General features: G+C 39.9%; 1 protein-coding gene across 2 annotated transcripts in view; it reads left to right on the top strand.

Annotated features, from left to right (window-relative positions):
• PLEKHG7 (pleckstrin homology and RhoGEF domain containing G7) overlaps nt 1–10959 on the top strand; it is a 51611-nt gene extending 40652 nt beyond the window's left edge. For both annotated transcript variants that reach the window (XM_063445157.1, XM_063445156.1), the window contains exons 12-17: nt 3353–3468; nt 4087–4180; nt 5508–5587; nt 5681–5825; nt 7321–7418; nt 10664–10959. In XM_063445157.1, coding sequence (XP_063301227.1) covers nt 3353–3468; nt 4087–4180; nt 5508–5587; nt 5681–5825; nt 7321–7418; nt 10664–10771 — 641 coding nt within the window. In that variant the 3' untranslated portion in view covers nt 10772–10959. The remainder of the gene's footprint in view (nt 1–3352; nt 3469–4086; nt 4181–5507; nt 5588–5680; nt 5826–7320; nt 7419–10663) is intronic.
• The last annotated feature ends 4417 nt before the right edge of the window (nt 10960–15376 follow it).

Raw genomic sequence — 15376 nt, 5'->3', positions numbered from 1 at the left:
ATCACAGTGGCAAACTTGTAGACAGGTAAACTCAACATTTAACTTCACCATTCATTTTTCAAAGTCTCCAAAGCATTATGGGTAAGAAAAAAAGATGACATATAGTAATGTCTCAAAATAATACATTTTCATGTTTTCTGAGGAGTTTGAATTTGGGACATGTACATAAAAGTTTTCAACATTTTAAATTATGCAAAGTCCCCAGACATTGACATTGCCGCTTTAAATAAACTCTCCACGATGCACAGATAATTTTAAGATTGCATGTGTATATGAGTGTCACATATCATCTACAGTTGTAAACAAAATTATTCAATCCCCCCCCCCCCCCCCATTGAAAACCAGGTTGCATTTTCAGTTAAATTGGGGGAACCACGTGAAGCATTTGTCGTGTTGAGCTATTTCAATTGCTTCTGTTTGACTTCACTGCAAACAGCTGAAAGCCATTTTTTTAATGGGGGTTGAATAATTTTGATTACAACTATATATGTGTCGGTGACAAGGGGGGGTGGGGGTGGGGGTGATGGTGGTGTGTGTGTGTGTGTGTGTGTGTGTGCGTGCGTGTTAATGAGAGTGGGGCAGGTTGTGAGTGTATAACCAAATAACAGCGACTATGCCACAGGTCCTGTGTGCATGTCGCAGACAATACAGGGAGTGCAGAATTATTAGGCAAGTTGTATTTTTGAGGATTAATTTTATTATTGAACAACAACCATGTTCTCAATGAACCCAAAAAACTCATTAATATCAAAGCTGAATATTTTTGGAAGTAGTTTTTAGTTTGTTTCTAGTTATAGCTATTTTAGGGGGATAGCTGTGTGTGCAGGTGACTATTACTGTGCATAATTATTAGGCAACTTAACAAAAAACAAATATATACCCATTTCAATTATTTATTTTTACCAGTGAAACCAATATAACATCTCAACATTCACAAATATACATTTCTGACATTCAAAAACATAACAAAAACAAATCAGTGACCAATATAGCCACCTTTCTTTGCAATGACACTCAAAAGCCTGCCATCCATGGATTCTGTCAGTGTTTTGATCTGTTCGCCATCAACATTGCATGCAGCAGCAACCACAGCCTCCCAGACACTGTTCAGAGAGGTGTACTGTTTTCCCTCCTTGTAAATCTCACATTTGATGATGGACCACAGGTTCTCAATGGAGTTCAGATCAGGTGAACAAGGAGGCCATGTCATTAGATTTTCTTATTTTATACCCTTTCTTGCCAGCCACGCTGTGGAGTACTTGGACGCGTGTGATGGAGCATTGTCCTGCATGAAAATCATGTTTTTCTTGAAGGATGCAGACTTCTTCCTGTACCACTGCTTGAAGAAGGTGTCTTCCAGAAACTGGCAGTAGGACTGGGAGTTGAGCTTGACTCCATCCTCAACCCGAAAAGGCCCCACAAGCTCATCTTTGATGATACCAGCCCAAACCAGTACTCCACCTCCACCTTGCTGGCGTCTGAGTCGGACTGGAGCTCTCTGCCCTTTACCAATCCATCCATCTGGCCCATCAAGACTCCCTCTCATTTCATCAGTCCATAAAACCTTAGAAAAATCAGTCTTGAGATATTTCTTGGCCCAGTCTTGACGTTTCAGCTTGTGTGTCTTGTTCAGTGGTGGTCGTCTTTCAGCCTTTCTTACCTTGGCCATGTCTCTGAGTATTGCACACCTTGTGCTTTTGGGCACTCCAGTGATGTTGCAGCTCTGAAATATGGCCAAACTGGTGGCAAGGGGCATCTTGCAGCTGCACGCTTGACTTTTCTCAGTTCATGGGCAGTTATTTTGCGCCTTGGTTTCTCCACACGCTTCTTGCGACCCTGTTGACTATTTTGAATGAAACGCTTGATTGTTCGATGATCACGCTTCAGAAGCTTTGCAATTTTAAGAGTGCTGCATCTCTCTGCAAGATATCTCACTATTTTTGACTTTTCTGAGCCTGTCAAGTCCTTCTTTTGACCCATTTTGCCAAAGGAAAGGAAGTTGCCTAATAATTATGCACACCTGATATAGGGTGTTGATGTCATTAGACCACACCCCTTCTCATTACAGAGATGCAGATCACCTAATATGCTTAATTGGTAGTAGGCTTTCGAGCCTATACAGCTTGGAGTAAGACAACATGCATAAAGAGGATGATGTGGTCAAAATACTCATTTGCCTAATAATTCTGCACTCCCTGTAGTGTGTGACACAGGTTGTCTATAAACAGCAGAAAGCAATAATTGGGATAAATTGTTTTTTATGTAGCATTGTGTGTGTGGCACAGATAGTGTGTGCTATCACAGTGAGTGTGGCACAGATAGTGTGTGCTATCACAGTGAGTGTGGCACAGATAATGTGTGCTATCACAGTGAGTGTGGCACAGGTAGTGTGTGCTATCATAATGAGTGTGGCACAGATTGCATGCGCTGTCACGATGAGTGTGGCACAGATAATGCTATCATAATGAGTGTGACACAGGATGTACGCGCTAACACGATGAGTGTGGCACAGGTAGTGTGTGCTATCACAATGAGTATGGCACAGGGTGTATGCGCTATCACGATGAGTGTGGCACTGGTACTGTGTGCTATCACAATGAGTGTGGCACAGATAGTGTGTGCTATCACAGTGAGTCTGGCACAGATAGTGTGTGCTATCACAGTGAGTCTGGCACAGATAGTGTGTGCTATCACAATAAGTGTGGCACAGGTTGTGTGTGCTATCACGATGATTGTGGCACAGGTTGTGTGTGCTATCACAATGATTGTGGTACAGATAGTGTGTGCTATCACAGTGAGTCTGGCACAGATAGTGTGTGCTATCACGATGATTGTGGTACAGGTTGTGTGTGCTATCACAGTGAGTGTGGTACAGGTTGTGTGTGCTATCACAATGATTGTGGCACAGGTTGTGTGTGGTATCACAATGATTGTGGTACAGATAGTGTGTGCCATCACAATGAGTGTGGCACAGATAGTGTGTGCCATCACAATGAGTGTGGCACAGATAGTGTGTGCCATCACGATGAGTGTGGCACAGATAGTGTGTGCCATCACAATGAGTGTGGCACAGATAGTGTGTGCCATCACGATGAGTGTGGCACAGATAGTGTGTGCCATCACAGTGAGTGTGGCACAGATAGTGTGTGCCATCACAGTGAGTGTGACACAGGTTGCATGCGCTATCACGATGAGTGTGGCACAGGTAGTGTGTGCTATCACAATGAGTGTGACTGATGATCCATATCAGGGTACTCCCAATGTATTCATTTTATATGTCTAATTACTCCCTGGTTATAACCAGACATTTCTAACCCAGTGTGTGTTTGTTTGTTTGTTTTTCTCATTCCAGGAGACCTGGAGGGCAGTGTGAAATGGTTGGATAAGTCTCAGAAATTCAAACAACTTCAGGAAGTTATCACCTGGCCTTTTTTGTGGGAGAGAGATAAAAGATTTTTTGTCCCCGAGGTATTTCATTTTTTTTTTCTATATATGCATTATATGGTATAAAAGCCCCTAGATGACATATACTTCCCAAGTGTCTCTATTTAGGAGGAACAGTCCCGATTTGGGGCCAAATCCCTGTGTACTTCATTTAGATGCCAATGTCCCTCTCTTTTAGGAGCTCCATCTCCAGGAATTATGTGTTTGTAAATTAGATAGTTTGATCTTATTGTAAATTGCATTGGTGTTGCTTAAATTGCTATTAGTAAGTCAAGTGCATTTTTTTTTTTTTTTTTTAAACAGCCCCGCAAAATGAAAGCGTTCCTCTTTGTCCATTTAAAATGCAGGGAAATATGCACAGACACAATCTAAAAACCATATAATAAACCGTATAATACTACTGAAACAGCACGTTCTCAGTATTTGTGTTCCATGACAGTACAAGTAAAGAGACATATCTTACGATGCGGTTCCACAACTTTAAGAAATTATTTTAAGAAAAATTCTGATTATGGTGGGAATTTTTAAAGATTCAATAATGTGACGATAACTGCAGTACATGCCTCTTAATATGCAATATTTCCAGTACATTCTACGTATTATATTAAAACATTAATGCAACCACACTTTTCAAACTTCCAGGGCTTCAAACATGTTTTCAAGGAAACCAACGTAGAGAAGATGTTGTCCCATCCCAGCAGACACCTTCTCCATGAGGGAAGATTGCTTCTGACTGGTAGGTTGTTCTTGACTTATTCTGCTGTTCTGTGAAATGTGGAGCCTCAGTTAAGTTACGAGGTAGAATAAACAATGTATGGGTCATGGTGTTTAGTTATTTTAGCAGTTCCTGATTAATATACGTTGGCTCCAGTGTCCCATCTTTACATACACATTCTAAGGCTGATCATGCCTCTGGATCTAAATTATCCTTTTAACTTGGGGAGAGCCAAGTTCTTGCATTGCAATAAAAACAGAGAATATGAGAACAAAAGCTTAGAGAAACTCTTTCAGTAAATCTAAAAATAGTTTGAGTTTAGTTAAAAGCTATTAAGTTTCTCAAAGCTTTTGGTTTTTGTCACATGTGTTATAGCCTATTCATTCATTATTTTGTATTTCATATCTATGAATAAATACTTTTTTTTTTTTTGTGCATGGCTTTACTCTCCCTCTTTGGAGGCAGCCTTGTTTAAAGGGACACTGTAGGCACAATAACCATAACCACTTCACGGAATTGAAATGGTTATGGTTCCTGGTCTTTGTGGGTTCTGGGTCCAGCATCACTGATAGACAGTTTACTCACCATTTAGCAGTCTGCAGGCCAGCCTCCAATGACAAAATTGTGATGAATCCATTAGATCGAGCAAATGGCCTGGTAATACCAAGGTAGATATTTAATGAAGAAAAGTAGAAAATGAGAAGTGATATAATGATAAATACCTTTAAAAAAAAGAGAGAATAGAGAAATGAAAAAAAATTGGCCTGGAAGAAATTAAATTGGGAGAGGTGGCTAAGACAGCTACATGCAGTTAGTCAAAACGAGTAGAGCAGGTTTCTCCAGGCCCCAGACCTCCTATGCTTGCCAGTGAACTCATACTGTAGTACCAGATACAAGTAATGTTACCTTTGAACCATGTAAAGACTCAGTCATAACATACATGGATTAAATATCCTCCACAGGAGGGTAGGAAATTTCCAAGGATTGCCAGTGGACAGGGGTCAGGCATTTGGCAGCACTGAGCAAGTACTTAGCTAGCGATTTTTTATATTTGGAAATGGCAAGGAATGTGCCATCTATGGGCATATATTTTGGTTTTGTGGGTGGCCTTCTCCCTATAATAGCAGCTATCTTGGAGAGTACCCAGCGCAAATGATAATAATAACTGAAATCCATCTTTGGAAGTGTGGTATTTTTGTTTCCCCTTTTTATAATAAACACGGTAAGTGATGCGATTAATTGAGAGAGACGAGATATTAATGCCACCATTGTTTAGTAACATTATAATAAAAAGAATATTTAAAAATATCGATTAATGTTCATTTTGTTTGTGTCTTTTGCTTTTCAGAAAGCACACGCAATGTGGATGTATACATGTTTCTTTTTGATGATTTTCTGCTAATAACAAAAATCAAGAGAAATAAAAGAGTAAGTGGTTTTACTTTTTTTACTTTTTTTTTTTTTTAATTTTTTTTTTATTTAAGACAAACTCACATAGACCATGCTTTGGTTTGTTTGCAGAAATCAACCCATTTTGAAATGTACTCATCCTTACACCCCGAGTTACAGTCGGTGATAAAAGATGGTGGACACTGCAAAGTTCTCGATCAACCAATCCCACTTGACAGACTCAGCCTGAAAAGTATTGATCAGTTTCACGTCACAGGTATAGTGACCCAATGGTTCTAGCGCAGTGATAGCTAAGTAATTAAAGCAGATCGGTCAATTGTTTCATCTTGATTTACATTTTATGGCTTATAATTAAGTCTCCAGATATATATCTCTTAGTATGACAAAAGATAATGGATTCAGCAAACACTGAGTGAGCCAAACTATTTGATTACACCATAAGGAGTGTTAACCCAGGAGTGCTACGTTCTTAGATTCCGGCTAAATATTAGCAAAGATGGCTCTGTTTATGTAACAGAAGCTTTAGAAAGCACGAACATATGCATTACACTTGCTGCTTATTTACAAAGTAGGCTAAAGATAGCAAATAACTGAAAACAACAAACCTAAAGTCTGCCTTCTATATATAAAAAGCAAAAAACAGGTTGCAAGAGTATACTGAGAACGGGCAGCAGCTGAAATAGCCTGCCCTTCGGTGGGTCCCCACTCAGATCTCAAGCTGGTTTTAGCTCATCTTGTGCCATTACAGAGGGAACATCTCTGAAGCAAATCCGACTGGTCCCACCCCTACGGGCAGTCCAGATCCGAAATGCCAGCAAGTTCCCTCTGCACGAGAGATACGGCAACCCCAGCCGATCGTTTCAGCCTTGTTAGGCATCATCAGTGAGGCAAGGCTTATATCTCTCTGAAGGGCAGGCTATTTCAGCTGCTGCCTGTTCTCAGTATTCTCTTGCGCCCCGTTTTTTAGCTCTTTTATATATACAACATAAAAGATGAGATGGTGAGATATGAATGGGACAGCATGGCAATACAGGAACACCATTATCATCATTATAATTAAACCGGTTTATAATTACTAAGCTGGGTTATGGTTAGGGGTAATTGACTAGTTATGTTCCCACAGTGCACTGTTGCTATCACATACTAACCAAGTGTCCCTATTTAGGTTTCACAGTCTTTTTTTATGCCCCGATTCTGCTGTCCGTCTTTTGTAGGAGCTCAGTATTCTGGGTGCGTCTTAATTTATAGCAGAGCTTCACATTAATAATACTTACAGTACTGTGTGTTTAAACTATAATAAAGGTGTTTATAAATCAGTCTGTACAAATAAGATACATTGTTCTAGTTCTAAATTGCATTTTATTTGCATCCGCGGTTATTAGTAAGTCGACTAGAACTTATCAGAACACCCCCTTCTGGTTCGGAGCGAAGCTATCAGGGGTACTGGAGTCATAGCACCCGATATCTATGCACACTGGGTGAACCTCTGTCTTGATATTACACAGCATCTTAAAGGCAGGAAATCCACAAATGTAGGCAGGTAAAGAATTATATAACATATACATACATACCAGTATAGGTAAGGAAAACGGTTTAGAGGATACAGCTACTTTCACACTGAACGGGGGGGTGGGGGTGGGGGTGGTGTGTGTGTGTATATGTATATATATATATATATATATATATACCAAATATGTGTTCAGAATGTGATAACACTATGGATTAAATCCCTTTCTTTTGTTTGGTAATAGTTTATGGCATGAGAAATGCCTTCCTGATTCAGCATGAGAACCGATACCAGCAGTGCATCGCTGCCTTCATTTTACAAGCTCCAACCGAATCCGCTAAGGTTTGTGTTTCCACTCCTGATCATGTTCTACAGAAAGACGGCTATTTAATAAACCTGTTACACTTTTTGCCCATGCTGAGCTGTGAGGTATTAGCCCTGGATATGATGGCCCCCATAATGCTCTACGCAGGGGACACTGAGGACACAGGCACACATATGGTATAGATGATGATGCGATGCATGGGTGCAGATGGATATCATGAGCATTTTAGGTGTACTACATTGGAAGCACCCAGAACTGCATCCCAGATTTTTTTTATTATTCTTAAGCAGAGAATATGACAACTTTGCTGTAATGCATTACCTAGGCTCTACCCAAGTTAAAAGGATAATCCAGATGTTAACTGTGTCTAGACGGGTATCAGCTACACCCCGCTGACGAGGACCAAAGACGGACGAAACGATTCTATTGGGTTGCTGTATCTGTCAGGCAGAGGCATTTTGGTTCTAGACTGCCTTCATGGGGGTGGAATAGTCAGATATGCCTTGGCACTGGTTCACTCTCTAATGGCACAAGTAAAAACTATTTTGAGACCTGAGTGAGGATTTACTGAAGGGCAAGCTATTGAGTTTCTCTAAGCTTTTGTCCGTTCTCAGATTCTGTTTTTTTCATACTTAACCCTACTGCAGTTCTCTTCCCAATAAACCATTTAATAGCATATAATGGGATGAAAGACGAGGAATAGGCAGTCAAAAACATGAGAGTTCCTTTTTAAACGCATCTACCAGTGGTGTATCCTGGTTTTGTGCTGCCCTAGGCAAAACTCAGGCGCCCGTCCCCTCCTCCCCCTCAAAATACACACACATTTACTAACAGACACACACAAATTGACACATACACACTCACTCACTGACACACACACTCACATTTTTTTTTTTTTAAATTCAATCCCCCCAGCCTCCTTACCTGTGGGACTGCTGGTGTGGATTCTCGTTTCCCTGGGGTCCAGTGGGGCTGCTGGGCGGGCAGTGACTGCAGGCGGCGAGGGAGCGCTGATCCTCCTGTTCATCATATTCCGGCACCCGCCATCACTCTGTGGCATGCGAGGGAGCCGAGCAGAGAGCTCACTAATCAGTGCTCCCTCGCCAGCGCCGCCCGCATGGATTCTTAGTTAGCCGCTAGGCTAACAAGACATTTGCCTGGGCATTTGGGGGAGGCCTATTTTGCCGCCCCCTGGAAAATGCCACCCAAGGCAAATGCCTTGTTTGCCTCACGGCTAATACGTCCCTGGCATCTACACCTCAGATATACATTTAAATGTTTCAATATACAAGGTAACTCTTACTTTGATGTTTTTAGTATCTATACTGGAGCAGGATTAAAGTGACCTTAAACATGCCACTGTAGTACCTATACTAAAAAAACCATCCCTCGACTCATCCACCCTCTCTAACTACCGTCCCATATCCCTGCTCCCTTTTTCCTCAAAGCTTCTGGAAAGGCTTGTCTTTACCCGTGTGTCTCATTTCCTCAATTCCAACTCTCTCCTTGACCCCCTTCAATCTGGCTTCCGCCCTCTCCACTCTACAGAGACTGCCCTTATCAAAGTCACTAACGACCTAATCGCAGCTAAATCCAAAGGCCACAACTCCATACTAATTCTTCTTGACCTCTCAGCGGCCTTTGACACAGTTGATCATGCTCTCCTTCTTAAAACTCTTCAATTGCTTGGTCTCTGTGACTCTGTCCTCTCGTGGTTTTCCTCTTATATCTCCCAACGCTCATTCAGTGTCTCCTTTTCTAATGATACCTCCTCCCCTCGCCCTGTCTCGTTTGGAGTCCCCCAAGGCTCCGTCCTTGGTCCCCTTCTATTTTCTCTTTATACTGCCTCTCTTGGCAAACTTATTACCTCTTTTGGATTCCACTACCACCTGTACGCTGATGACACCCAGCTATATCTCTCCTCCCCGGACCTCTCCCCTGCCGTCCTGCAACGTGTCACTGCTTGCCTTTCTTCCATCTCTGACTGGATGTCCTCCCGCTTTCTGAAACTCAATCTCTCAAAAACTGAGCTCCTTGTCTTTCCTCCTCCTAATACTGATCCTCCTCTTTCACTCTCCCTTCAAGTTTGTGGTACCAACATCAGTCCATCTTTGCACGCTGTCTTGGCGTCATACTTGACTCTGGTCTCACCTTTGAGCCTCACATCCAGCATGTTGCCAAATCCTGTAGATTCCATCTTAAAAACATAGCCCGCATCCGCCCCTTTCTTGCACCAGATACTACCAAGGAGCTTGTCCATGCTCTGGTAATTTCCCGCATGGATTACTGTAACCCTCTCCTGATTGGTCTTCCCAAAAGCCGTACTGCACCCCTACAGTCCGTAATGAACGCTGCTGCTAGACTGATTTTCCTCTCTAGTCGTTTCTCTCACACCTCACCCCTCTGCCAGTCCTTACATTGGCTTCCTGTATGCTATAGGAGTCAATTCAAGGTACTAACTCACACCTATAAAGCACTGAACAACTCTAGCCCCTCTTATATCTCCTCACAGATCCATAGGTAGGTCCCTTCTCGGTCTCTCCGCTCTGCCCGTGACCACCTCCTGTCCGTTGTCCGCACTCGTTCGGCCAACTCGCGCTTGCAGGACTTCTCGCGGGCGGCTCCCTTCCTATGGAATAGCCTGCCTACCGCCATCAGACTCTCCCCTAGTCTTGCATCTTTTAAGAAGCGCCTTAAAACCCATCTCTTTAGGAAAGCATATGGCATCTAAGACTAACCCTTACCTCACATACCTGTCTCTTGCCCTCTCCTAAAGGGCAGTCCACCTTATTTGATTGCAAATTCCTGTCCTAATGTGTTTTACACCCACCTCCTATAGAATGTAAGCTCGATCGAGCAGGGTCCTCTTCAACCTATTGTTCCTGTAAGTTTATTTGTAATTGTCCTATTTATAGTTAAATCCCTTCTCATAATATTGTAAAGCGCTACGGAATCTGTTGGCGCTATATAAATTGCAATAATAATAATAATAAAAAGTGCAATGCTGCACAAATGTCAGTCCCTGGACAGTGAAACAAGTCTTTAAATTAATGGCAGCACAAACAGGTTTTATCTAAGGCCAGAATAACTAAATTGGAAAATTTCTCTAAATTAGTCTGTTTTTGACGTTAAAATTGCTATTCCCTTGACTATGCTCAGTCATGTCTTGTTTGTTAAATAACTCCAGATTAATTTTTAATTGTGATATATGTGTTCCAAGCGGCAAATCTCATTATTAATGGGTGCATTTGTTCGATTACAGAAAATGTGGATGTCTCAAATAGAAGCTGCCATTTCTTCATACACAGAGGCCTATGAAACAAAAAGGATGTCTTTATTATGTCAACCATCTGAATCAGCTGAAATATAGTGGGGAAATGTAACACTAACAGTTAACACTAATACAACTTCCTTTAATTTAATGTATAGTCTATTGCCCAACAATGTACAATATTTGTAATATATTTTTGAAGTAGCATACTTTAGTTTAAAAACATAGTACTAATGAATATTTTGGTTTGTTTCTAACATCGTTTTCAATAAAAGTTTGAAAAAGAATGCATCTGTCATTGGAAGCTAGAAAGAGACTCCGAAAGATCGTGTCTCAGATTAGTATTCTACAAGTCTGCAGTCTCATTCTAAAAAGAGATACAGTGCAGTGCTGTTAAGAGTTCAAGCCAGTCCTATGTGATATCCCCAAGTCTAGAGTCCTCAAATATCGCAGCTCACAATACCCACAAAACAACTACATGTTTGTTCTTTGCAATTATTTTTGTATGTTCTTCCAGAGTGATAAAAAAAAATAAGTATCAACTCCAATCTGGAATGCCCCCATAAAAACAAAACATGAGTTTTGCATTGTGAGTCTGTTCTCAATACAACTACAAAGCATATTTAAACACTTAAGACAGATTTAGTTAGAAAGTTCTATTTTTTTATTTACCATTTTGTTATACAGATTATAAAACAAGTAACATTTTAACAAGCACCCTTCTGTCTCACTCCACTACAAACCCTGCTGGATCTTAATTACCAATGTCGAGCTGCGGATATACTTCCAATGTAAGTGCATACTGGAATTACGTCTCACAACGTAAGGCACCACTACATGATCACAAGTTGTAAACACAACATTGAAAGAAGGGCATACAAAAGAAATGTCAAATACTCATGCAAAACGATATACGCATACTTTGTATGATCCAGTTAACAGAGTGTAGTGCAGCAATGGGTAACCGATTGGCACCGAAGCTGTTTCGGTCTGCATATCTCGTAACATTTGGCCAGACTTACCACAAATGTTCCTGTGCCAAAAGTTTAGCCATCATTGTTGTAGTGTAATAAAAATTGCATTGCAAAAGATCAGCAGAAAAATAATTTCCACAAAGTGCATAAGAACCTTATAACAAAGCTTGAAATAACCATTGCAGAGTTGTAAAATGAAAAATGGCATTATCCAAGTGAGTACCAACATTGTGACTAACTGATGGTACAACTGTTTAGCAGTTCAAGAGAAGCGTATTTGACAAATAATGTTTACTCACTGGCAAATACAACTTGGATATTCCTGATGAATTTCTCAGAGTTGCAGCAGAATGATCTATTGCCTATTTCCCTTCAAAGACCACCATTTTGTATTTGGCAACATGGCAAACACAATGTAAGTTAGTGCCTACAAATTGCTTTCTTTCTGACGTATATTGCAAGACATACCAAATGTCATTGTTGTGGCATTGTTCTACAGCACATGCCGAGACTTGTTATTGACATATCTCTGGATTACTGTGATAAACTTAATGGTAAATAGTAATCAAAAGCAAACAAAATGGATGCACGGTCACACCAGGAAACCCAAGAATCATTGCTCCAATATAAAAGTTGCTATTCTATCATGCAGAATGACAAAATCAGGCTACAGCCACGTCGCTTTATGCATTCCAATTTGTATAGTAAACTGCATCATATCACTTAGAGTTAAGTGTTTAGAGCAACACGAGTCGTGTCAAGTGATGTAGCTGTAACCTGATCTTTTCTTTCTGCAAGATGAAATAACAATTTTTATGTTGGAGAAATCATCCTTAGACTTCTTGTTGTGACCTATTGTGCAACCATATTTTTGTTTGGATATTGTAGAGTGTGCCGTGTTCCCAATGGAGGACACCAATTACTGAAGATCTGCAGTCTCACCCAGTTATTGTGACTTGATTCACCCCTTAGAGCTCCCAGTTGATTTTCTTTATTGTATATACTAAAATGGAAGAATTGTTATGGTGAGTTGGCAACCCTTAACTCAACTAGTTTAAAGCTTTTGTAGAAACACTTGAACCAACCAAATCCCTCTCCGCAAATCATTCTTTAGTAAACGAATCCTATGATGACTTCTAACAGGTACGTCAACTTCATGTCCAGCTGAGCAGCAATACCAGGGTAAATAAAAGCCATTTCTATAACCATCCGAGTTTTTCTTTTTTTTTTTGTTTGGAATTTAAATCTCAGCCAACATATTGAGCATTTTTCTTTTTTGATTACGTACAAATAGAAATGAATATCAAATGGGTAACATTGTTTCCTAATTTATAATTTCAGACATAAGTATGTTAATATTTATTCATTAACAAGGAAAGCATGGAAGTGAAATGGAAATACCATTCAAAAAAGTTGCCACAAAAAGAAATTGACCAATGCAAATATGTTGTATTTACAGTTAACCATGATACTGTATGGTGCCAAATATGTAAGTTTATAGAGGGGTTCAAGGTGCATCTTTTTAGACATTAGTCTACCATTTGGTGGAGTTTGGAATGGGTCTCTGGCCAGCATTCCTTAAAAAGTCCTTGTAACATTGGAAATGCTTGAATAATAACCAAGGTCTCTTAATACAATGTCTTAGTACAAAATAAAATTGCATACTGAGAGCAGTTGAATTATGTATAAAAAAAGTTCTACAATTCACCTGTTACATCTTAAGGTAACAGGCATATTCCTTATATTTACACACACACTTGAACGTCCTCAAAATATCTTAATAAAAATTGAGCTTGAAGATCACATTACAGTTTCTATAATTCAGGAGCCCGCAGAAGAAAAAACAAGACATACATTCAAACCTATGAGTGATTCACTTGGCCCAGGGCTCACTCTTATACAGTCACTAGACCTCTACATTCCAGACACATTTAAAAATAGACCTGACACATTCAACTACTTGGCACACACATTTAAGTGAACAAAGCCAATTTTTCATGAAAGATTGCCTTTAGGATCTCACATAGGAAGTAAATGACCAAACTGTATACAATATATCACGTAACATATACATTGTCATATTTCACTCTATCAACTATTTTCTGCCATTGGCATCCTTGCTATTTTTTTTTTTTATTGATAACATAAAACTGGCTATTTTTCATTTTTAAGCTCTACAAATATGAAAGGAATTGGGGTTTAGAAAAAATCAAACTAAATAGCAAAACATACAGTGTTGCCAGAGCTTTAAGCCGGTTATCTTAATTTTTGTAATTTTATTGCAACACTTTGAGCTCCTTAAAGAGAAACTCCAGAACCCTAAAGCACTTAAGTTTGCTAAAATGCATTGTGTGTGAAGAATGTGTCAGGTTTACAAAAAGTGCATATTTCAATACAAATGGACACTTATAAATTAACTGGTTACACCTCCCTGGCTTTTCAAAAAGACAACAGCCACATAAAGAATGGGCGGAGTTAGAAGGGGAGGGCTTGCAAAGGCTGCAGACAAGAGACCTACAGGCTGTTTTAAAACATAATTCCAATGGAAAAAAAATGCATAATTAAATGCATGAAAGTTTTACTGTGTGTTCTATCTACTAAACAGTGATTTTTTATTTATTTTGTACTTGGGTAGTGGAGTGTCCCTTTAAGTTAACAACTGATATGAACAGATGTATTATCACCTTTATAAGACATCTTAATAAAAGGACTACGGGTAATAAAAAGAAAAATAAATCATCTTGACACAGTCAATACATTCACATGGCACAAAGAAATCCCACTAATACAAAATGCCCGTTACAGAGCAATTTGTTGAAATGCCTTCAGAACATCGCAAGTAAAACGCATTGTCTGCAAGTCACTGGTCAGTACGTAAAAAAAAGCATTAAACAAACAAGTGCAACTAAATTATCTATTAGCCTCACAACTACTACTGTATCGCCAAAATTCAATTATTACATTAATCTTTTCCGAATACATTTTAAACACTACAATGATAAACCACACAGAACATTTCCAGAATAGGTCATGCAGACAGTTCAAATAACTATCGCAAAACTGGCTCAAAAAAAGTATCTTACTTTCTAACATTTTTGTGTAGTTTATACATTTGGCAGCCTTTAGAGTTCTCAAATTGTTATCATAGAACAATTCTGTAACCAGCTAACTGCGCACACTGTGAGGTAGATGATGATGCGTTGTGGTGAGAATCATTTTTGCTTGCTATATTCCAGAGCCAAACATAGACGGATCATGAGAAATGTGTGTATACTTATATGAACCTATTACATGTGAGCTCAATCAGATCTGATTATCTATGACATTAAGTGCATGCGGAAAGGGGCACTCAGCTGCACTAAGTGTAAAGGACCAGTAGAGGCATCCATCTCAATGAAGTGGTGTGGGTGCAGTGGTCCTTTAGTTTTAACCCTACAATGTAAAGCACTGCCATTTAGTAAATTGACGGGTCAAATAAGCCTTTAGTTGTTGTCTACCTGTCAGCCACTAGAGGCGCTTCCACCGTGAGAACAGAGTCCACTTGGTTCTCACAGCTAACCTTCAAAAGGAGAGCACCGTTGCGGCACACATGCTTTTTGTCCCTAATGCTCCTCTATGAGACATTAAGAAGCGTTGACGTGACACGGGTCAAGTGGCTGCAGGGACTCAACCTCAGTACTAAAAAATAGGCAACACTTTTCCCCCTCAATGTTAATTTAGATTTAGTAGG

Source organism: Pelobates fuscus, chromosome 3 (genome assembly GCF_036172605.1).
Source record: "Pelobates fuscus isolate aPelFus1 chromosome 3, aPelFus1.pri, whole genome shotgun sequence".
Lineage (NCBI taxonomy): Eukaryota > Metazoa > Chordata > Amphibia > Anura > Pelobatidae > Pelobates > Pelobates fuscus.
This window is presented reverse-complemented; position numbering and strand designations above follow the sequence as displayed.